Raw genomic sequence first — 24,727 nt, 5'->3', positions numbered from 1 at the left:
AGGAATAAAAAATGATACAACTCACTAGAGGGCGATCTGCAACATCCGTTAAAATTTTAAATGCTCACGTTCTTTGATCCAACAATTCCACTTGTACACATTTATCTGACTGATATATTTACACACGGATTAAACAATATATATAGGAATAGCCACTATATTAGCAAAAGATGAAACAATCTAAATGTCCAATAGGTGACAGGTTGAATAAATTTTAGTATAGCCATACAATGGATTACTATACAAGTTTAAAAAACCAATGCACCTAAGTAATGATATGAAGCAATCTTTAAAATATATTAACAGGGGCGCCTGGGTGGCTCAGTGGGTTGGGCCTCTGCCCTCGGCTCGGGTCGTGATCCCAGGGTCCTGGGATCGAGCCCCGCATCAGGCTTTCTGCTCTGCGGGGAGCCTGCTTTCTCCTCTCTCTGCCTGCCTCTCTGCCTACTTGTGATCTCTGTCTGTCAAATAAATAAATAAAATCTTAAAAAAAAAATAAATAAATAAATAAATAAATAAAATATATTAACAATTTTAAAGCCACTGTAAAAAATAAAAGTTTATCTATAGGAATATGCTTATATATATAACATAACCCAAGGAGGATACTCAAAAAGAGTAGATGCCTCTAGAGAAGGAAACTGAGTGTCTAAGGCACAGAAATAGGGAAAGTCTTCAGTTATACTGTAGATGCTTTTGAATCTTTAAAATTTTGCATTATATGCATCACTAATTTGCAATTTAAAGGAAACTTATTTGTTAGATAATATACTATATGAACATCCTTATAAAACAGATATGTACAGGGCAAACTTCTTGGGTCTTTCCTCTTCAGGAGTTTTCTACTATCACTTATCACATAAACTTTGCTTTGCACCTCACTGCAAAACAAAAACAAAAACAAAAACCACAAACACCCACACACAACATTATGTACAGAAGTCTGCTATAATAAAATCAATCAAAATGAAAACTACATTACGTTTGCTGCCCGTAACATTTTAATTAATCACAGCAATAATTCTTACCTAAATAATTGTTGAAAGTTTGGTTTAACAAAGTTTGCTTCAATATTTTGTCTTATGCATATTATATGGGTTATTCCATATTTCTGTAGTATAGGTAGCTATAAAAAATGAGAGACAGGGAGAGAAATAGTTTAAAATACAAAACATCATCTTATTGTAACACAGATGTTTGAAAATATAAAGGACTGAACATTAGAATTAGTATAACCATATCTGAACTTTAAGTACAGGGAATTAAAGCTAATTTTATAATAATATCCCTGAAATGACCAGCAAGATATTTCAGTGATTCAAGATTAATATATACTACATAACCTCAAAAGGCTAATAGGATTATTTAATATAATTTTAGAGCTTGCTGAGACCTTAAAGATAATTTATTTCGGAAACAATACTAAATAGTGGTTTAAAGGCATGAGCCTTGGGGTCATGAGAGTCCAAGCTCTATATTCCAGCTCTGCTAATGATGTGAGCTCTGTGGCTCAGTTTTACCATGTAAAAACAGGGAAAATACTAACCTCTTCATTGAGTGGTGTGACAAATTATGTATGTCAGGTGTTTGACGCAATGCCTTGAGCACATGGCAAGTGTTCATTAAGTGGCAGTTACTGTATGTAAATTGACAATATTTATTTTTTAGAAGGGATTACAATAAGGCATAAGCAATTACTGAATATCACTGACACAGTTAAAAGCAATACCACGGCCCAAATCTCTACACTACACCATGCCTCTCCCAACATACTTTTTCTACTACAAGCCAGAATTAATTTATACAGTTCACAGACTAATAACATTTCAGTTTAAAAATTCTTCTGAAGTTAAAACTGGCAACTCCAAATGGTATTATATTCTGTGGGGCTTTTCTGGCTCTACATTTAAAGCAATTTAATATGACAGTCTTAGATCAAGTTTTTATTTGCAACTGATTATAGGTTTCAGTGAATATAATGTGCTTGATAATGTACACAGCATGTTACATATACAACATATGACATATATATAACATGACATGCTAATTTAATAGCTAGAATGTAAATTGCATGAGAACAAGGACTTTGTTCACTGATTCTTATACATATGTGTAACAGTACCTTGAATATATTAACTGTTCAATAATTATCCATTCAATAAATGAAAGAACAAAATCATCCTGTCAAGAGGAATCAGAATTCATAATCTTGGGTTTTCTATGATACTTCCAACTTATACTCCTATATATTTAATTCCCACTTTCTGCATTAAATAGTCCATAACAATAATACTAATGATTTGTAAGAGAAATCAAAGAGTAATTTATATTTGTTATGGACTGAACATTTGTGCTTCTCTAAAATTCACATGTTGAAGCCCTAACCCCCAAGGTGATAGTGGTAGTAGGAGATGGGGCCTTTAGGAGTTAATTAGACAGATTTAGATGAAGTCATGAAGGTGAAGCCCCATGATGGAATTGGTGCCCTGATAAAAGGAAGAAATATCAGAGCTTCATCCTTTTGCCATGGGAAGATGCAACAGGAACACAGCCATCTCCAAGCCAAGAAGAGGGACCTCACCAAAATCTAACCATGCTGCACCCTGATCTCAAGATTTCCCAGCTTGTACAACTGTGAGATAAAGTTGTTGTAACCACTGGTCTATGGTGTTTTATTACAGCAGCCCGAGCTAAAAATGTGGATTTCAAGTTTTAAATGTCAATTTTTGCAGCAACTTTTCCTATGTCTGGCAGAGATTAGATAGAGTTTAATTATCTTATTTCCTGAGTGCATCCCGAGTTAGAAGAAGGGAGATAAGCACTTGGTAGGATTAATATTTAATCAATGTTCCATATTCACATTTATTAAACCTCCAAAATGTATTCAACATCTCTTCTTGTTTATACTTGATCTGTGATACATCGTTTTCATATCTACTTTATTAGTGTGAGAAACCACAGAAGATATACTGTGAAGTTACGTATATCTTGAATAAAAACCTGCTTTAACAAGTTTAAAGGCATATTAGACTATTACTGAGTAATAAAAAAAACAAACCTTAACAAAATAGGACTCAAATGTAATAACACACAGTATCTTTTATTTTCAATGGATTTTCATTTACATAAACCAAATTATGACCTAATCTCATACCTACAAACTACAGAAAAACTGCACACAAAGTAACAGTTTAAATGTATTTGAATGCAATAAAAGGTAGACTTAACTAAATGAGTATTAGAAAATGAGTTTATTCCCTAAGGTTTATCTTTATTATTATTTGTTATTGTTATATATATTTTAGATGATGGTATGAAAAGGAATATGAGCTGTACTATGGTAATTCAGAGTGGGAAATAATCAAATTTTGCCACAGAAACTTTTCCTCAGTCTAATTATTAGACCATAGTAAAATTGAGGGGGAAGAGTTTTGTTTGTTTCTCTTTTTTTTAAAGATTTTATTTATTTATTTGACAGAGAGAGATCTAAAGTAGGCAGAGAGGCAGGCAGAGAGAGCAGGGGCAGGGGTGGGGGGAAGCAGGCTCCCCGCTGAGCAGAGAGCCCAATGCCAGGCTGGATCCCAGGACCCGGAGATCATGACCTGAGTCGAAGGCAGAGGCTTAACTCACTGAGCCACACAGGCACCCCAAGGGGAAAGAGGTTTTGAGGAGATCTGTAAACAAATACTTGTGGTTTAATGTGACAAACAGTATAATAGGTATATTTCTAAAATGCTGTAGGAATACAAAAGGCAAATAATCTAAAATCATCTGGAAGGCCAGTATTTTGTGAATACTACATTATTTGATTTTTGTTTATCTTAAGTAAGTTACAGTTAAGTCTATAGTTCTCTGTATTTTCCTTAGTACTTTTTATTTTCACCAACACCCCCTTTCCAACCTAGCTGTAGGCCATCAAAACTAGGTTTACTCCTACATATGCCTCAACAGTCAAAAGGGCTTCCAGTTTCAAAGAAATTAATTAAAAAAAAAAAAAACTCCCTATTCATCTAAAACTCATAAATACATTAAATTAAATCATTAAAGTTAAAAATGCAACAGTTTTTTTTTTTTTTTTTAACAAAACTTACTGTAGGTAGATATCATACTCAAGAATATTGACTTCTTGGGGTGCCTGGGTGGCTCAGTGGGTTGGGCCTCTGCCTTCGGCTCGGGTCATGATCTCAGTGTCCTGGGATCGAGCCCCACATCGGGCTCTCTGCTCAGCGGGGAGCCTGCTCCCCACCCCCCTCTCTCTCTGCCTGCTTCTCTGCCTACTTGTGATCTCTGTCAAATAGATAAAATCTTTAAAAACAAAACAAAACAAAAAAGTGCATACACATGCACACACACATGTACCCTTGATAAAGAAAGATTAACTAAAATGTCAAATATACTTATTTGTGGTTTGTAGTGACACACTTGACAATCACTGGTCCAGTAATATTTCAAAAGAGGTAGATACTCCAGAGTAACATGCAATATTTATAGACCCTCCCTCAAAACTCTTACTACTAAAAAAAATTTATTCCAAAAAAGCTAGTTAATAGTCTCCTGATGAACCAAACCTGAAGTTCATACCTTGCTTTTCATAGCAGAAGAATATGGACCCAAAAACAATCCAGGTAAAATTTCCTAAAGAAAAAAAAAAAAAGTTGAGATATTTACCATTAACAACTTAAATCTATACAAACTATGTACCATATACGTGGATTTGTGGAGTATTTTCATAATTGTTACAGTAATTTGCTTTAAGAGTCTCATGCTCTACTGACTGAGCTAGCTGGGCACTAATCTGCTTTAAAAGCTTGTAACTTAGGGAACATTTTCTAGCCACACGGAGCAAATGACTGGGAAGAGAAATGGATATGTGCTTTATATATCAAATGAGACATTTAAAATTTAAATATAGTTCTGAAAAGTCAAGATATCTGGCGGCGCTTGGATGGCTCAGTGGCTTAAACCTTTGCCTTCAGCTCAGGTCATGATCCCAGGGTCCTGGGATCAAGCCCCGAATTGGGCTCTCTGCATCGGGCTCTCTGCTCGGCTGGGAGCTTGCTTCCTCCTCTCTCTGCCTGCCTGCCTGCCTCTGCCTACTTGTGATCTCTCTCTCTCTTCAAATAAATAAATAAAACCTTTAGGGAAAAAAAAGTCAGAAATCTGAACTTCTACAGTGCTTTTTAGAAGCAGTTTGGGTATAATTATCATATTATATGACTGTCTTTTTTTTTTTTTTTTTTTTTGAAAAAAGAGAAGGGGAGAGAGACAGAGGTGAGAAGGAGACAGCATCTTAAGCAGGTTCCCTGGCCAGCACAGAGCCTGAGGAGAGGCTCAGTCTCATGACACTGAGACTCTGACCTGACCGAAAATCAAGAGTCCCAGTGCTTAACTGACTGAGCCATATAGGTGCCCCTATATGACTGTCCTTCATATTAATAAAAATCTCTCATTTTACTTACAGTCTCTGCGATAGTTTAGAAATAAAATAGGCATAAAGAAAATTACCCCTTTGGAATTACACAAAACCTTATTCAGCCATATCAAAAGTAGCACAAGACACAAGATTAGAACTGTTGTTACTTATTGTTAATAAAAGTATTATTGCAGGGGCGCCTGGGTAGCTCAGTGGGTTAAGCCTCTGCCTTCAGCTCAGGTCATGGTCTCTGGGTCCTGGGATCGAGCCCTGCATCGGGGCTCTCTGCTCAGCAGGGAGCCTGCTTCCCTTCCTCTCTCTCTCTGCCTGCCTCTCTGCCTCCTTGTGATCTCTGTCTGTCAAATAAATAAATAAAATCTTAAAAAAAAATAAAAAAGTATTATTGCAAAGTTTAAAAAGGACCAGTATCAAATGTTTGCCTACTGACAAGAGTTTCAACAATTTTAAATAAATACCTTCCAAACACTGGATTAAAATTTATTCTATGTGATTTCAGTATAGAAAGATTTTAGTTGGGCTATATCATATCCTAGATATTAATACAATGTAATTTTTCAGTTCAGTTCTATGAAAATTGTTACTATTTGTGTAGAGGTCTGATTTCTCCTACCAGCTTCTTGTGGGCAGAAATTACATTTACTCATCTTTGCATTTCCCACAGCACCAAGTAAAATGTCTCATAAGTACTCAGATACTTTTAAAAGATAATTTTCACTAATAGAGAAAAGAAACAGATTTTTATAATTCAAGGTACTCCTGGGAACAGGAGACACTGATTGATTCTGGGGTTAGCAGAGTGACTGTCACTTGTAAGAAATGCAAAAGAAAAACAAACTGCTATGAGGGTTAACTATCATTTTATCATTCCATTTTGGGAGTATTCCACTCAGGCTTCTGGAGGACTTCATTATGGAAGTTGACTGGAAATCAGACATAAAAAGGAACAATTATTCAATAGTGATCTGCTTTATAGTCAACTCTTTTGGACTTATCTAAACTAGACATTCACAGAAAACAGTTTTTAAAAGGAATAAAATATTGTACCAAATTTTTCAGATAAGGAAAAACAAAGTGATTCTTTAAGCATATACATATATTTCTATGTCCATGATTCTAATCTAAGGAAGAAAGGCAACAATTCATTTCTCATCTTTTTAAGATCCATGATTAACCTTAAATAACCTTGATTTTTAAAATACTTAATGATGAACCTATAGACCATGAGCCAACAGCTCTCAAATCCTTTGTGAAATTAGGTTATTTAATAATGATAATAGTAATACATGTGGTTTGAATATTATCTTACCTGCATCTCTCGTCTCATAGGGTAGGTCCATTCCTTAATGATGGAAAGAAAACACAAGAATAAAAGTGAATGACAGATAACAAAAGGTTACCCAATTAAAAGTTAAAGATGTGACATACAAGTGTATGGATTTTTTGAAAAAAATACATTGTACTTTAGGAATACTCTACAGATTTGCAAACACTTGAAAAATCTTTGCAAACACTTGAAAATTTAAGTTACAAGAAACAATGATTAAGGGGCGCCTGGGTGGCTCAGTTGGTTAAGCATCTGCCTTCAGCTCAGGTCATGATCTCAGGATCCTGAGATCGAGCTCCACCTCATGCTCCCTGCTCAGTGGGGAGACTGCTTCTCCTCCTCCCTTGGCCTCTCTCCCCTGGCTTGTGTACTCTCTCTCTTTCTCTAAAATAAATAAAATCTTGGGAGGAAAAAAAAAAACAATGATTAAGGTATTCTTTAAGTAACTATGCTTCCAAAATTACGATTATGTTATTTCATACAGTGAATGGAATAGCTCATTAATTAAAGAAATTTCTCCCCAAAACTGATCCTCCAAATCAGAAATGCCAAATAGCCTTACTGCGATTCATGTCAACTTTAACCAACTGGCAGCAGATAGCTAAAACACTGTGTGAGGAAAGACTTAAGAAGAGTACTGTGATCAATGAGCAGTTTATGTAATGGATGAAAGACTGTTAAATCATAGGTATTTGCCATCCCTGATCTAAACCACTAAATGGTTATCAAACAGTCTTTTTCATATCTCACTTGGGCTTGATCTGTCTTTTAGCAGTCTGATTCCCTTTAAAGATACACTTTATGAAAGTATAGAGTTCATTCTCTCTTTGGAATGCAGACCAAAGTAAACAAGTTGGAAAATAAAGCACATGTCAATGGCAAAGGACAGAAAACATTCGTTTGAGCACCTCTCTCTTGATTTTGGCTTATTTTGGCCCAGGTCATGGTCTCAGGGTCCTGGGATCACGCCCTACATTAGGCTCCCTGAGAGTAGGGAGTCTGCTGGAGATTCTCCTCCTCTCCTTTTGCCCCTCCCTCCCCAAAATAATAAGTCTTTTTTAAAAAAATAAAGAAAAACTTGGAAAAGATGAAAGCAGTCACAGTGAATTGATAAGAAGAATCAAATATAGTACAGATAGTCCTCATTCGTAAACAGACTGCATCCCAAAAGCTTCTAACTTGGTTGCTTTCAACTTAGAATTATAAACAGAAATGAGGTTTCTAAAGTTAAAACTGGAAAAGCTTTTTAAAAAAATCCTTTATTTTCAGGGGAAAAGAATTAAGGGATACAAACTTCCAGTTATAAAATAAGTCACAGGGGGTGCCTGGGTGGCTCAGTTGTTGGGCAACTGCCTTCGGCTCGGGTCATGGTCCTGGAGTCCCAGGATTGAGTCCCATATTGGGCTCCCAGCTCTGTGGAGCGTCTGCTTCTCCCTCTGATCTTCTCCCCTCTCATGCTCTCTCTCACTGTCTTTCTCTCAAATAAATAAATACATTCTTTAAAAAATAAAAATAAAATAAGTCATGTGGATGAAAAGTATAGCATCAGGAATATAGCCAATAATTTGGAATAACTTTGTATGGTGACAGAAGTTAACTACACTTACGGTGAGCAATGGGCAGTGTACAGAACTGTCCAATCACTATGTAATATACCTGAAACAAATATAACATTATATGTCAATTAGAACTATTGACAACCCAGAAATTACAACCCAGCAATTACACTACTATGTATTTATCCAAAGGATACAAAAAATACATGCACCCTAATGTTTATAGAAGAAATGTCCACAATAGCCAAAATATGGGAAGAGCCCAGATGTCCATTGACAGATGAATGGATAAAGAAATGGTATGTATACATAAGGGAATATTACTCAGCCATCAAAAAGAATGAAATCTTACTATTTGCAGTGATGTGGATGGAACTAGAAAGTATCGTGCTAAGCAAAGTAAGTCAGTCAAAGATAGACAACTACCAAATGACTTCACTCATATGTGGAATTTAAGAAACAAAACAGATGAACATAGGGAAAGGGAAGGATAAGAATAATAGAAGAATAGAATAAGGAAAACAGAGAGGGAGGCAAACCCTAAGAGACTACATGGAACGAACTGAGGATTGATGGGTGGAGGAATGGGGTAACTGGATGACAGGCATTAAGGAGGGCACTTGATGTAATGCACACTGGGTGTTATATGCAACTGATGAATCAACTAAATTCTACCCCTGAAACTAGTCACATACTATACATTAACTAAATTTATTTTAACTCAAAATGCTATTTTAAATGCTTTGTGACTGAAATAATTCACAGAAAATAGGTGCCTTGTTAAGCCAATTTCCAGTGAATGCTGGATGCAGACAATTGCTACAACCATATATAGTGACATGCTTAGAAGTACATTTGTGGGGGCACCTGGGTGGCTCAGCTAGTTAAGGGTCTGCCTTCAGCTCAGGTCCCAGGGTCCCAGGATCCCTTCTCAGCAGGGAGTCTGCTTCTCCCTCCCCCTCCTCAGGTGCACTTGCTCTCTCACTCACTCACTCTCTCCCTCTCAAATAAATAAAATCTTTAAAAAAAAAAAAGTATATCTGCATATCTATTCTTCTAATCTAAACTGAATTTAAGTAAAATTAACAAATAATGAAGGGGTGCTTGCCTCAGTCAGTTAAGTGTTAAACTTTGTTTGTCTCAGATCATGATCTTGGCGTCATTAAGATCAAGCCCTGTATCAGGTTCTATGCTCAGTGGAGTCTGCTTTTCTCCCTCTCCCTCTGCCCCCCCCCCCCAAAAATCAGACAAACCCCTTTTCACTTTTAATTTTAGGATTACAGAATAGTTAAAAATAGTACAAGGAATTCCCTTTACCCTTCACCTAGATTTTCCAAGTAAGAAAAGTATTTTTAACACATAAGGTAGAAATGTTATACATCTGTAACAGAAATCTAAGCTAGGATGCAATGGGGAATTATTCATATCGGAGGGCTGCAAGTTATCAGAAGGGAGGAGGGGAAAGGGGGAAACGCAGAAAAAGGGGGAAAGAACGTGTCTGTTTTGTAGAACAAGAAGCTACGGTTAGGGGCGCCTGGGTGGCTCAGTGGGTTAAGCCACTGCCTTCAGCTCAGGTCATGATCTCAGGGTCCTGGGATCGAGTCCCGCATCGGGCTCTCTGCTCAGCAGGGAGCCTGCTTCCCTCTCTCTCTCTGCCTGCCTCTCCATCTACTTGTGATTTCTCTCTGTCAAATAAATAAATAAATAAAATCTTAAAAAAAAAAAAAAAGAAGCTACGGTTAGGTGTTCCACCAGATACCCTCTTCTGTGAGCCAGTTTGAGCCAGTTTGGAGGTGACATCCTGCAAAGAAGCCCCCCCCCCCGTTGCCCTAAAGTTACCTCTGGCTCATTAGAATACTAAGATCTCCTCCCAAGGGTGAGGTTTTCCATTTTTTGACCATACAATGTACATACTAGCATGGTGACATACTAAGCATGAGCAGTTTAAACCAAGTGCCTAGGTAACAAAATGTGTAAGTTCCTTAATGTATCAAGCTCCCTGGCTCTGCTCCCTAGCACACAGAATAAATGTTTCATAGATGAATCCCAAGAGGAGACAGACAGTACTTTGAGACAGTACTGTCTCCTTGTGACAAGTAATAAAAACTCTTTGCTTTCTTTTCTTTTTTTTTTTTTTAGAGAGAGGAGAGATAGAGCAGAGAGAGAAGGAGAGAGAAAAAATCTTAAGCAAACTCCAAACCCCTGAGATCACCACCTAAGCCGAAATCAAGAATCAGACACTTAAGTAACTGTGCCACCCAGGTGCCCCAAAACTCTTTGCTTCCTTGGGTTGTGTTCAATATAATGCACCCTGAGCAGCAAACCTCTTGAATTTGGCTACAGAAAAGACAGAATAGTACTCCTGCAATATAGTCAGCAATTTTTCTTTTTAATAAAGAAGAGAAACAAAGTATTTTTTTGTCTTTAACAGATCTTGGCAATGTGATATCAGTAGGCTATAAACCCCAATAAGCCATATCAGGAGAGGACCTGCAGATCTTTCATGGCCTTGTATATCTGTTCTTTTAAAATGGACATATAGGGGCGCCTGGGTGGCTCAGTGGGTTAAGCCGCTGCCTTCAGCTCAGGTCATGATCTCAAGGTCCTGGGATCGAGTCCCGCATCGGGCTCTCTGCTCAGCAGGGAGCCTGCTTCCTCCTCTCTCTCTCTGCCTGCCTCTCTGCCTACTTGTGATCTCTGTCTGTCAAATAAATAAATAAAAAATCTTTAAAAAAAAAAAAAAAAAAAAAAAAAAAAAATAAAATGGACATATAAAAGAAGACACAATGAAGTGTTAAAATGCCCAAATCTGAATGTAGAGCTCAATAAACTTTCAGAGGCAATACAACCATGTAATCACGACCCAGATCAAGATTTTCGTCATCTCAGGGGTGCCTGGGTGGCTCAGCTGTTAAGCATCTGCCTTCAGCTCAGGTCATGATCTCAGGGTCCTGGGATCGAGCCCCACATCAGGCTCCTTGCTCAGTGGGGAGCCTGCTTCTCACTCTCCCACTCCCCCAGCTTGTGTTCCCTCTCCCACTATGTCTCTGTCAAATAAATAAAAATAAAATCTTAAAAAAAAAAACTTTCGTCATCTCAGAAAATTCCCTCCTCTTCTCAGTCAATATCCTCTCTTCAGAGGTGACCACTGACTGCTGTGACTAAAGATTAGTTTTGCCTGATCTTGAACTTAGTATAAATGGAATCACAACAGTACTATTTTGTTTGGCTTCTTTCACTCAACCTAATGTCTGTGACATTCATCCATGTTGTCTGTCACATGGCTGGCTCAGTTGGAAGAGCATGTGACTCTTGATCTTGGGGTTGTGAGTTTGGACTCACAACCAAATGTGAGGTTAGTTGTATGGGTGTAGAGATTACTCTACAATGGGTGTAGAGAGTACTCAAAAAAATAAAATCTTAAAAAAAAGTAAGGGGGGGTGAGGAGGGGTAACAGGGTCACGGACACTGGGGAGGGTTGTTGTAATGAGCAATGGGGATTATATAAGACTGATGAATCACAGACCTGCACCCCTGAAACAAATAATACATTATATGTTGCTGGGTTTTTAAAAATTTGAGACAGAGAGAGAGAATGCATAAGCGGGGAGAAGGATCAGAGAGAAGGAGAAGCAGCCAGATATGGGTCTTGATCCTGAGATCATGACCAGAGCTGAAGACAGAGGTTCAGCCGACTGAGCCATCCAGGTGCCCCTATAAAACATTACATATTAATTTTTAAAATATCAATGGAATTCCTAAGTCACAGAGTATGCCTATATTTGGCTTTATTGGACACTGCCAAAAGTTTTCCCAAACCAATTTACATTCCCATCAGCCATGGGAGTTCTAGCTGTTCCACATCTTTACGATGGCCTCATTTAAAATGACACCGTATATGTAAGACAAAAGACAAAGCACAGGACCTGATCAAAGAGGGAAGTAAGATCAACACCAAAAAGCTGACCCAAAAGGCAACGTTCTCATTGAATGATAAACTGGGAAGATTAGGGAGGGAGGAGAATTTACCTCATCCCCACAGAAATGAGTACTCTTGCCTTTCTTAGCTTTGAGTCTGAGCAAAATATGGTGGTAATAGTGGGTTGGGATCTTCCTAACCACAATCTGGCCTTTGCTCAACTTTGGCATTAAAATTCAATTATTTTTGTGAGGCCAAGTGAAAATTCAATGTCAGGTGGTCCTAGGTAGATAGTGTCCATTGGTTCTTGGGAGAAGCAAATGCATTTTCTTTCTGGAGAAGCATGCCCTAAACCTAGATCAGAAATAATTCACAGAGGTAAGTTTAAACGAGCTCACAATTTGAAAAAAAAAAAAAGAGGAAATGAACCACCATAAAAAACAGATACAAACTGAATCATATTCATAAAGGCTGCAGATATTAGGACAATGAAAAATACAATACATTTAGAGTATCAAAGGTATGAGAGCATCAAAAGTATGAGCAAGGATTAAGAAATTTATTTTTTAAAGAGAACCAAATGGTATATGAAGAAATGAAAAAACACAAATGAAATTAAAAATTGGTGGAACAGGCTAAAGAGAAGAAAGGTTGTAGTTAAAGAGAGAATTTGTGGGGCAGCTGAGCCACTCAGTGGGTTGGGCCTCTGCCTTTGGCCCAGGTTATGATCTCAGGGTCCTGGGATGGAGCCATGCAGTGGCAGGCTCACAGCTCAGCAGGGAGTCTGCTTCCCATCCCACCACCTCCCCCCAGCCTTTCTGCCTGCTTGTGATCTCTGTCAAATAAATAAATAAAATCTTAAAAAATAAAGACAATTTGTGAACTAGAAAACAGAACTGAAGAAATGACCTAAATTCAGAGTTGGAAAATATGATCACTTAATATACATATAAGATAGAATTTAAACATCCAACATCCATAAAATCTAAGTTCCAGAAGGAGGATAGAGAAAATAGATATATTACTGAAAATTTTCCAAAACTGGCTAAAGACACCACACTTCGGAAATAAGCAACCCACTAAATCCCAAGCAAGATAAGGGTAAAGAAATACACAGGTAAATAGCAGTATATCAAACACAAAGCAGAATTTCTTTTTCCAGACTAAAAGCAAACACAGGAGTGGAAAGAAGAGTCCAAAAGACGTTCACATATGCAGCCAATTAATTTTCCCAAAGACAACAAGGCAATTCAATTGAGGGGGAAAAAAGTCTTTCAACAACCGGTGCAGGAACAAGTAGATATTTATCTAGAAAATATTTGTCTAGTAAATAAAATGAATTCTGATCCTGACTTCTCTCACCACTCCCATCCCAAACCCTCTGCACACATAAACATCTTGTCTGTCTTCACTGTTTCATCTATTTCCAACACTTGATGACAGGTGCCTGTCACATAATAGGTATTCAATACATACTTGATGAATAAATGGGGAAAAAAGTGTGTACGTATAAACACAAATGCAAAAATGACAAAACTTCTAGAAGAAAACACAGAATACATTTACAACCTTGGAAAAAGCAAAGATATCTTTAAAAGGGCACAAAAGATTTTTTTTAATTAAAAAAAATTATTGGGGCGCCTGGGTGGTTCAGTGGGTTAAAGCCTCTGCCTTAGGCTCAGGTCATGATCCCAGGGTCCTGGGACAGAGCCCCACGTCAGGCTCTGTGGTCAGCATGGAGCCTCCTTCCTCCTCTCTCTCTGCCTGCCTCTCTGCCTAGTTGTGATCTCTGTCTGTCAAATAAATAAAATCTTAAAAAAAAAATTATTAAGGGCCACCTGGGTAGCTCAGTTAAGCATGACCTTCCACTCCAGTCATGATCCCAGCAGGGAGTCTGCTTCTCCCTCCCCCTGTTCTTGTGCTCTCACTCTCTCCCTTTCTCTCTCACCCCCTCAAATAAATAAAATCTTTTTAAAAAAGTTTATTTAAGGGAGAGACAGCATGCAAGCACATAAGCAGGGGGAAAAGTAGCAGGAGAGAGGGAGAGAATCCCCAAGCACACACACTTCCTGCTGCGCAAGTAACCCTACAAGGGGCTCCATCTCAGGATCCTGAGATCATGACAATTATCACACAATGAAATAGTGTTCAGTAACAACAAAGAATCTACTACTACTCCTAAGCACAATATAGGTGATTTCATAGATATTCTGTTCCTTGAAAAAAGCCATAAACAGGCGCGCCTGGGTGGTTCAGCCAAGACGTTAAGCATCTGACTCTTGGTTTCAGCTCAAGTTGTGGTCTCACCAATAATAAGATTGCACCCTGAGCCAATGCCCTGGGTTACATACTCAGCGGGAAGTCGGCTTGTAGATTTTCTCCCTCTGCCCCTCCCCCATTCTCTCTCTCTCTCTCTCACACACACACACACACACACACACACACAAAGTCATAAACAAAAGAGTCCATTTTACATGTCCCATTTATATGAAGTTCAAGAAGAGATAAAACTAAACTGCCATTACAGAAATTGTAATATTCATTGCCTATTTGGACCCTGCTTAATACTGTCCCTCTTTCTCTGCTTCCCCTCAAAGAAAAGGTACTGTTTTCTCTATTTTGCATTTCTACTTTAGGTACAGAGAGCCTAAGTAACTTAACTTTGAATCGAAACAGCTGACTCCAGAAACACTGACACTATATAGCCTCTCAATGTAAGAAGGAACTATGTAGCAGACAGAGCTGTACTAAACAAATATTGACTGGGGCAACCCCTTCGGTCCGCTCCCTCCTTGGGAGCTTTGTACTATCACTTTGGCTATCACTCAATAAACCTTGCTCTGCTGCCCATCAAAAAAAAAAAAAAAAAAAAACCCAAAACCAAAAAATAAATAAATAAAATTAAACAAATACTGACTGCATAAAATGATGATTAGCCTATAGGGATTAACAGAAATAAAGTATATAGTTTCCAAGCCAATAGAGGGGAAAATGTAATCAAATTTTTTAAAAAGATTATTTATTTGACAGAGAGAGAGATCCCAAGTAGGCAGAGAGGCAGACAGAGAGAGAGGAAGCAGGCTCCCTGCTGAGCAGAGAGCCCGATGTGGGGCTCGATCCCAGAACCCTGGAATCATGACCTGAGCTGAAGGCAGAGGCTTTAACCCATTGAGCTACCCAGGCACCCCTGTAATCAATTTGTACAAAATGAATGAATGCACATTTAATTTACCAATATGTTATAACCGTTTTACACTAAAAAGTTTTAAAGAACTTAAGCCAAAAATTCTGTCATTTTCATCATGGTACCCCTAACATTGAGCATAGTATTTGCTACAGAATAAACACATGACAGATGTACATTATGGATATATACAGTGCTCCCCCCCCCCTTTTTTAAAGATTCCTGATTAGTCTAATAGACATTCTTATCTTCCTGAAGAAACTTACCAGAGTTGCAAGAAAGAAGAAAAGCAATTAAAGAAATGTGACTTTTGGGGCGCCTGGGTGGTTCAGTGGGTTAAAGCCTCTGCCTTCGGCTCAGGTCATGATCCCAGAGCCCTGGGATCGAGCCCCACATCAGGCTCCCTGCACAGCAGTAAGGCTGCCCCTCAAACCCCCCATCTCGTGTTCCTGCTCTGTCACATAAATAAATAAAATCTTTTTAAAAAAGAAAGAAAATAAGAAAGAAAAAGTGTTTTCACTGGCTGGCCACTAATTTTTATTTTTATTCATTTTAAAACAAACATGACCACATGGATAGAATGCAAAGCTTACTTTAATTTTTAAGTGAAGTAAGAGGCTTCAAAGAAATTTTGAGCTCCCAAAAGACTGTATACAGTAGAACATGTATGCTATATTTCTTTAAGGAAGATATTATAGAAGTAAAAAGCAAGTTGTATTGCAAGAGAGAACGAAAAATTACTCCTATTCACCTGACAAAAAAGCACATAGCCTACTTTTGTGAGCATCAGACTTGCTGTAATAGGCATGGATCCTCTGAAATCTAAAAGGCTTTCTCTCACAGATTTCATTAAACTATTCCTAGTGCTAGAATTAAATTTTGATCTCAAGATTCTACCCTCTTTATTTACCTAGCCCTGATACCTACCCTACAAATCTTAATCCTGTCTTGTCTATCAGTTCTGGTAATGCCTTTAGCATAGCAGATCAAGATGTTAAGTCACTCATGCTCACTGTCTTGCTCTACCAGATGTTCATCTTCATCTGTCTGATCGCCGTCTCTAACAACCAAGTCTTGCCTATATCACACTCTTAATCTCAGCCTGCCCACACTTCTGCTAAAATCCATCACTTTAGAGATGGTAGTGGTAATGGGGCAGATTCCCAATGATCTATTGAGAATTACTACTGTACTTAATTAGTAGAATCTGTTTCCCAAACTCCCGATGACTAGCCAAACAGTCCCAACTATATTTTTCAAACCAAAGCAAGCAACCTAACCAACATAATCCTAATTGTGAAACACACTCTGCTTCTGATAAAAATTAATTCATAAGTATCATTCAATCACCAATATGTGCTAAAAGGTATGGCATATTAAAACATCTTTCATGTTCTCTCCTCCTTCTGAGACAAATGTAATTACATGAGCTATCAAATTGCACTTAGGGATGGGCGCCTGGGTGGCTCAGTGGGTTAAGCCGCTGCCTTCGGCTCAGGTCATGATCTCAGGGTCCTGGGATCGAGTCCCACATCGGGCTCTCTGCTCAGCGGGGAGCCTGCTTCCCTCTCTCTCTCTCTCTCTGCCTGCCTCTCCATCTACTTGTGATTTCTCTCTGTCAAATAAATAAATAAAATCTTTAAAAAAAAAAATTGCACTTAGGGGACAGAAAAATGTTCAAAGATCAGTAAATAAGTAAATAAACACAGCAAAGAATATAGGCTATAACCATTAGATAAAATAAAAACTTAATTCTTATTTTCAGATGGATCAGGCTGGATGAAACATAACAACCTTTAGAAACACCAAGATAGATTATGAATTTTAGTTGATGGGAGGAGCAGTTCAGAGGAAAAAAAAAAAATCATCAGAATACAATACTAGAGCTGGGACATTTCACAAAAGAAAAAGTAGTACTGGGGTTTCTCTTCTCCAAAAAAATTTAGCCCTCTTCATAGTAAGCCCTTTCCTTTAATTCTCATCCCTATTTTGCTTCAACCAAAACACAAAGGAGTTTTTCACTCTAAAAACAAGAGACAGAAGGGCGTTCAAGTAAGATCTTTTAAGTCAGTTACTCATAAATCTGGCTGCCACTAGAATTATCTGACTCTAACACAGACCAGTTAAATCAGAATAGGTGCTGATAGGGTCCAGGAATGGTTATTTTTTAAGAAGTCCCCTAGGTGATTCTACTCTACAGTCAGGTTTAAAAAGCACCATTCTAAATATAAGGGATCCTCAATCAAAAATATTAAGCAATTCCCATTTTTTATTCTGTCTTACGGGAATCAAAAGAGAAAATAAAGTGACATTTAAGTTGCCAAATTGCAACTGAAATAAATTATATTTCACTATCTAAAAACATTAATTTCTGAATTATAAAATCAGTTGCCCTAACTATGCAACTAATTTATTCAAAAATTGACAGTGTAAGCTGCTCTTCACTTCTAAAAAGAAAGTACTGTAATCTTGTCACCAGACTCCACTAATAAAACCAATCAAGATTATTCCATTAATTCAACAAACATTTGTTAAGCTTAGGGTATATACCAGACAGTGTGTCAAGTGCAAGAAACAGTGAGAATAAGACAGGATCACATTGGTGAATAAACTCACTTATGAAAATTTCAGTCTACCATGGAAAAGAGACATTGACCAAAACCATCAGTATGATGTCTATTACAAGTTAGGTATAAAGTACCAAGTGCTGCAGAGACTTATAAACCTGGAGGATTAAACTATTCTGTGGAGTGAGAGTGGGAGAGGGAACAGGAGGAGTTAGCAAAATCAGGGAACTCCTTTCTCAAGAAATGATACCTAAAGTTAGATCTAACCCAAGAGCAAATAGTTAATTAGGGGAAGGCAAGCGTAGTGCTGGCAGCCACAGTGGGGGAAATGGCAAACACAAAGGTTCTGGTTGGAGGTGGGAGAGTGGAGGAAACCAAAACATTCCAGGAACTGAGAGAAGATGAACGTGGTTAAGGAAAACAGAGAAGAGGAAGAGTAGTAGCTCATAATAAGGTCAGAAAGGCACACAGAAGCCAGACCACACACCACCCTGCAGATAATGTTAAGGCTTTGAACTTCATCCTTAAAACAATGGGAAATCACAGCAAAGTTTTAAACAAAGGAGTGACAATCTTTTTGCAAACTGATCTGAACACAGCTAAATTTTTGCGGGGATTATCCTAAAAGAATGTCCCGACTAGTATTTCAAGAAATGTAGAAGTAATACTCTTATAGAGGTGACAGATTCATCAAGCTGTCACAGACTGATCATATCATAAGAGCATGCATTAAAATTTCTCTACTTGAATTCTATTTTTGCTAAAACAAGATTTGGATTGTAATTTAGGTTTCCATGAAATGCTTCCTAGATGGAATAACACTATTACCGGCTAGTCACCATAACTACGTAAGACCATTTGACACTTTACCTATCTCATGGGATATTAGAAAATTAAGGTTCTGTTTTATTAGTTTATCATGAGTAACTATATGACCTATTTAATGGTTTTTTATAGTTCTGTCTGCCTAGAAAGCACCCTCCATCCTCTGTGGAAATGCTCTATGGTTTTGTTGGGAGGGCTACCAATGATGAACTTCACACCCCTGGCCACAGAAGTAAGTATATGGCCTAGACTGGGCTCCTCATTGTATTCCCCCCTTTATGGCTATATGGATTGATCCAAAGGATGGCACATGACCTAGGTTAAGCCAATCCTCCAGATTTTAAATATTGAAGCTCAAAGAGATATTATTCCTCAATGTGTAAGCTCTGTAAGGGTGTGACCTTGAAGAAGCTGACAGTCAATCTCTGTATCTGTGGAGAAACCAGAGTAAAAGCAGAAACCCTGAGAGAAAATAAGAGACAAGCATTAACAAGAGGCAGAGGCAGTTCTGATGCATTATGATACAGTCTAGTCAAGTCTCCGAGACCAACTGCACCACTACCTTTCTGGATTTAATTACTTCTTCCTCTTTTGCTTAAGCTATTCTGAGTTGGTTTTTGTCACTTGGAACCAAAAGAAAACTAACACCCAATGCTATGAAAAAAGGAATGAAGTTGCTTTCAGTAAATAATATATGTTTCATTATCTCTAGGCTTTAAGCATTACTTCTGTCCTTGCAGAGGAACACTATATAAAATATTTTATAAAGTATTTATAAAATTATTTTATAACAATTTTAAAGGAATAAGACATATACACAATAAAAGCTTAAATCCAAGTCTATAAACATTTTAAACTAGAAATCAAGAGATCAAGGCCCTCAACTATGTCTTACACTACTGTTACCTTGGCATATCACTTCTCGTGAGCTACAATTTCTTCACCTCTAAAGAGAGAATGCTCTACACTACTTTTTAAGGTCGCTTCCAGACTGAAATCACTGAATCATTTAAGGACAAAAAGCATATTCCTCATTCACATTATTCCATATTAAACAAAGAAAAAAGTATAAATTTATTTTTAAAATAATCTAAATTCAATTATTTTTCCTATTTAAGAGTCCAACCTTAACATAAGAAATTGTGAAAGACTACAAGTAAAGGATCCCTCCAAATAAAAAAATAAGACCCCCAAAAGATATTCAAAAGAATATTTGGTATAACCGAATGGTTTCTTAAAAATAAAGCCTTATTTTCCAATTATTAAGATATTTAGAACTAGAAAATTTTACTCTTTCTGGATCCTACTAGAGCATAACTGAGTATCCTTGTCTCGTTACTAATTTAGTCTTCAGAAAACTCTAATTTAGTAGAGTGTAACACCATTTTATTTTAAAGTAGCAGTGTGGGGGGGACGACTCAATACAAACTTTAGGCAAGGGAAAAATAAGGTGGAGTAGTACAAAGAATCCCGAATTAGATATGAGGGGAACAGGTTCAAAGAAATTCATTCTCAGTATCAACTGCCCTCCAAAGGGAAAGTTTCGTGGCTGAAGTTTTTAAGATTCAAATGTACTAGCTTTATGACATTTTATTCTGCAGGTCAAGGCTTCGCCTCAAACAAACAAACAAACAAACAAAACAACTACTTTGTTAAACTTTTTGAAGGCACACTTCGAAAGTTCAAGCCCCAGATCCATTTCACATATGGGGACATGTGTACCACAAGTGAATCGATGACACCAAAAAAATCCTTCAAACTGAGATTTAAAACATTACCCTCGTATTGCCTTGGCAATAAAAAGGGGAACCTCCCTCAAAGTAAGTCCTGGACGCCGAGTCTCGGGGAGAAAAGACTGCTTTTGCCCTTCCCATTTAATTAAGTAGACCAGACCCAGCTGCCCCTCCGCCAGGGTCTCAGGAGAGGAAAAGGTACGCATTGAGTGAGGGTCAAAGCACACCGCCCCTGGGCGGGAGGCTCCTCCCCGAGGTCCCAGGACGGTCTCAGGAAGCAACAGGGCTCCGGGGGAACCGGAGACTTCGACGGTTGGGGCCTGGGGTCGCCCAGCGGCCGAGGAGCCACACGGGGAGGCCTGTGCGTGGCAGTCACCGGACAAACTCACCTCAGCGTCTTCTTTACACTGCGGGAGCGAGGGGAACTCCAGCTTCACGTCCTCCATGGTCCCGGCCCGGGGCTTGTGGGTGGGGTGGGAGTGGGAGTTATCTGGCCCGCCCGACCCTCGGGCTGCCAGTGGCAGAAAAAGGAAGAAGGGCGGGTGGACCAGAGGACTGACGGGCGGGCAGCGGGCTTAAAACTAACACACGCAGACTAAACGGTCCCAGCGATTCCGGCGGCGACGGCGGCGACAGCGGGGAAGAGGAGGGTTGGGCGGCTCATACCCGGCCGCCATGCTGCTGCCGTCTCCCTCCCCCTGAGTCTCCGCGCCCCTCAGGCCGCACAGGCTCGGGCACAAGCAAGAGCCCTACAACCGTCTCCCCTCCCTGCACTGCCCCAGCCAATCCCAGCCCACGCTTGCCTTCGGCCCGCCCCCCGCGGCCGCCAGGTGTCAGCGCGCCACCGCCCCGCCCCTCCGCCAGAGCGCAGACGCGGGGGGGCGGGGCCTCGGAAGAGTCACGGCCGAAGCTCACCCTGTGTGGAGGTGGGGCTGCGGCAGAAGGGAGGGAACGACTGAAGGTCCTGGGAAAGGCAGTGGGACAAATCAGACCAGCTCTGCCCTTTCCAGAAAGGACGTAAATCCCTTCTGTAGTACACGAACGGGCAAAACATCTAGCCACCAGAAACTGGCATCCAAAAGGAAAACTGTAGTTTCTGCCCTCAGAATCCTACGCAATCTGTGGTGAGGTTATAACCAAAAAAGAGTAATAAATGAAAAGGTCATCTTAAAACTGTTATGCTACGCAGAAAATGAAACACCCATCACCTTTTAGTAAACTGAAACGCTGGACTTTTAAGAATACTTGGGAACATGACTAGAAAATCTCAAGACACAATGGAGAGTAGAAAATCCTAAGAAAAAGAAACTGATAGTTCACTCAGTAAAATATACATCATACTGAAGGAAGGTCTCTCCCTTTAAGTTTATGTTGAAATGTTAGTATTATATATAATTATATATAAATAAACTACATGGCTCTCAGTATCTTTTAAAAACGAATTGAGTTTGTTAATACTATATTGTAAATGGGGGGGGGGGGGGTACAGGATACTTTCTCTGGGCTGAGGGAGATACTGTTATCCTTTTTTAAACAGATGAGTAAAACCAAACGTAGAAGCAGAAGAATCCACACTTTGAAAATTTTACACCAAACCAATCCTTTAAAAACAAAACAAAACACCGAAATTGAAAGGTGGGAAAGTTATTAACTAAATTGTTAATTACAATGAATAAAGTTAAAAGAATCACATGGATATTTGACCAAGACCCACTTGACAAACATCCTATTTTTATAGTCATTTTTATGAAACACACTGCAATATATATAGAAAAAGAACTGTTCGATAATTTGAGTATTAGATGGTTAGCTTGAGTGCTCCATTTTCTCTACACTATGTAAACTGTTCTCTTTTAAAGTTATAATAAGACACAATACTCTGCTAGTCAAGTTTTTAATTTGAAGAATGTGTAATTATCGATGTCATATTAATACAAATTCTTTAGTGTTTATTAAACTGAGGTCAAATTGGTTTTTTTTAAACAGCACCTTTAATAAGATCTCAGTTGATGCCCAATGATGATTTCCTATTTTAATCTGTCAAGGCTTTAATTCCACATGATACAGAAAGAATTGTGTGTAGGTAACAGAACTTTTGCTTTGAACATTTCTGACATCAACATCCCCTACATCAGACACTCTTAGCTTGGTATCCATAGATACCTACAGAGTCAATGGGTGAACTTGGGAAATAATAAATCTCCTTTAATTTTAGTATATGCAAAATTGTGTGTATTTTTGTGTGACTTCTTCTTGGAAGAGGGTCCAGACCTTAACATTCTAAAAAGGGAACAATCATCTCACATAAATCAAGAAAACCAAGTCACATTTGTTAGCAATTACTTTTAATCATAATCTAAAAAAAGGTTATGGATGTGCATGTACTTTTCCAATTAACTATTACACAGCCTAATCACAGTAAGTAAAAAGTAAACAAAACCTTCCATTATTGATATAAACACACATGTCTATGCTTTGTATAACAAAATGTTCTTAGGAACACTGAATGTGGGTGTAGTTTTAAAATTCAAAACCTATCATCTAAATAAAATTCATTTTAGTTATTACGTAGTTTACTTACTAAAGAACCTAAAGAACTATAATAAATGTACTTTTAAAAAAGACAAAAATTTGTGTAGGAGAACTGAATCAAACAGATTTTATTCAACTTTTCAGGATGAGGAAAACAAATGATATAAAATAAGTCATAAGAAATGCTCTCGTACTATTTCAAACTACTTTCAATGTTTTACAAAATGCTCACACAGCAAATACGAAAAGCTTTAACATAGTCTTGTAACTTTTGCTGCAATAAATGCAACATTAACAAACATACAAATTTCTTCTGTACCAATCTTAAAAGTAGAATTACTGAATTACTAATTTTTACAATGTTATTCATACTTACTTTTATTCATGTGTTTTTAATTAGATCATTGCCAATACATACATTATTTTCCTTAACTTTATTTTTACATTAAGCCAGTATGTCATGCACTCATCAAAAACCTTCCAGTAAATTACACAGGTTTGTAGTCCAATTTAGACTCTAGCTTCTTAGAATCAGCCACTTTTCTGACTGCTTTCATGAAGTCTTCCTGTACTACAAAATCATGATCAGCACGAATTGCAAACATACCTGTGGAGAATAAAACAACATGACTGCTATATAAAATATGTGAATGATTTCAAAAGAAAACTAAGGAGGGTGGGCAAAATGGGTGAAGGCAATCAAAAGGCACAAACTTCCAATTATAAAATAAGTCCTAGAGATGCAATATACAGCATGATGACTAGATTTAATAATATTGTATTGTAGGGATGCCTGGGTGGCTCATTAGTTAAGCATCTGCCTTCAGCTCAGGTCCTAATCCTAAGGTCCTGGGGATCCAGTCTACATTTGATCCTGGGATTTGAGCAAGAAGCCTGCTTCTCCATCTGCTTGCTGCTCCCCCTGCTTATGCCCTCTCTCTCTGACAAATAAGTAAATAAAATCATAAAAAAAAAAAACCTGTACTATATATTTGAAAATTGCTGGAAGTTGATCTTAAAAGTTCTCGGTACCAGAAAAAATTATCTTCTTAACTACATGTGGTGATGGATGTTAACTAGATTTATTATAGTGGTCATTTCACAATAAAAACAAGTATCAAATAATGCTGTACACCTGAAATTAACATAATGCTATTTGTTCAATTATATATCCAAAAAAAGAAGTGTTTTTATGAAAACTAAGTAATTCCACAAAGTAAATGTGAAGAAGCCTAAATTTACAACTTCTGAGCCAGTAGCTCTAATTTGTTAAAAACAACCATCATTGTTCAATTAATTTCCTTAACTACAGCAAGCATTATTTTCCAAACCAAAAGCTAGACATCAACGAGACAACTATCTGGATATTAAAAATCTAGCCCACACAGTCCCTGTATCCAATGACATTCTGAAAAAGCAAAACTAAAACTATCAACAAAACACATTTTTAAGCCATAGCTTCTTAACAGACAACAACTACCTAGAAGGAGGGAACACAAGTATGGTTTGGAAAAACACAAAACACCTCCAGTAATTTTGATGGTCTTTCCTTATTAAAAGTCAAAAGCTGGGGCGCCTGGGTGGCTCAGTGGGTTAAGCCGCTGCCTTTGGCTCAGGTCATGATCTCAGGGTCCTGGGATAGAGTCCCGCATC

The 24,727-nt window shown here is 38.0% G+C and overlaps 2 protein-coding genes across 4 annotated transcripts in view; both read right to left on the bottom strand.

Annotated features, from left to right (window-relative positions):
• STYX (serine/threonine/tyrosine interacting protein) overlaps positions 1 to 21,325 on the bottom strand; it is a 41,465-nt gene extending 20,140 nt beyond the window's left edge. For both annotated transcript variants that reach the window (XM_059373215.1, XM_059373216.1), the window contains exons 1-4: positions 20,932 to 21,325; positions 6,741 to 6,773; positions 4,582 to 4,635; positions 1,029 to 1,126 (exon numbers count right to left, since the gene is read on the bottom strand). In XM_059373215.1, the coding sequence (XP_059229198.1) occupies positions 1,029 to 1,126; positions 4,582 to 4,635; positions 6,741 to 6,773; positions 20,932 to 20,988 (242 nt within the window). In that variant the 5' untranslated portion in view covers positions 20,989 to 21,325. The remainder of the gene's footprint in view (positions 1 to 1,028; positions 1,127 to 4,581; positions 4,636 to 6,740; positions 6,774 to 20,931) is intronic.
• Positions 21,326 to 23,187: 1,862 nt separating this feature from the next.
• The window catches only part of PSMC6 (proteasome 26S subunit, ATPase 6), a 22,187-nt gene continuing 20,647 nt past the window's right edge, over positions 23,188 to 24,727 (bottom strand). For both annotated transcript variants that reach the window (XM_059373213.1, XM_059373214.1), the window contains one exon: positions 23,188 to 23,681. In XM_059373213.1, coding sequence (XP_059229196.1) covers positions 23,563 to 23,681 — 119 coding nt within the window. In that variant the 3' untranslated portion in view covers positions 23,188 to 23,562. The remainder of the gene's footprint in view (positions 23,682 to 24,727) is intronic.

The sequence above is a fragment of the Mustela nigripes genome, chromosome 13 (genome assembly GCF_022355385.1).
Source record: "Mustela nigripes isolate SB6536 chromosome 13, MUSNIG.SB6536, whole genome shotgun sequence".
Lineage (NCBI taxonomy): Eukaryota > Metazoa > Chordata > Mammalia > Carnivora > Mustelidae > Mustela > Mustela nigripes.
This window is presented reverse-complemented; position numbering and strand designations above follow the sequence as displayed.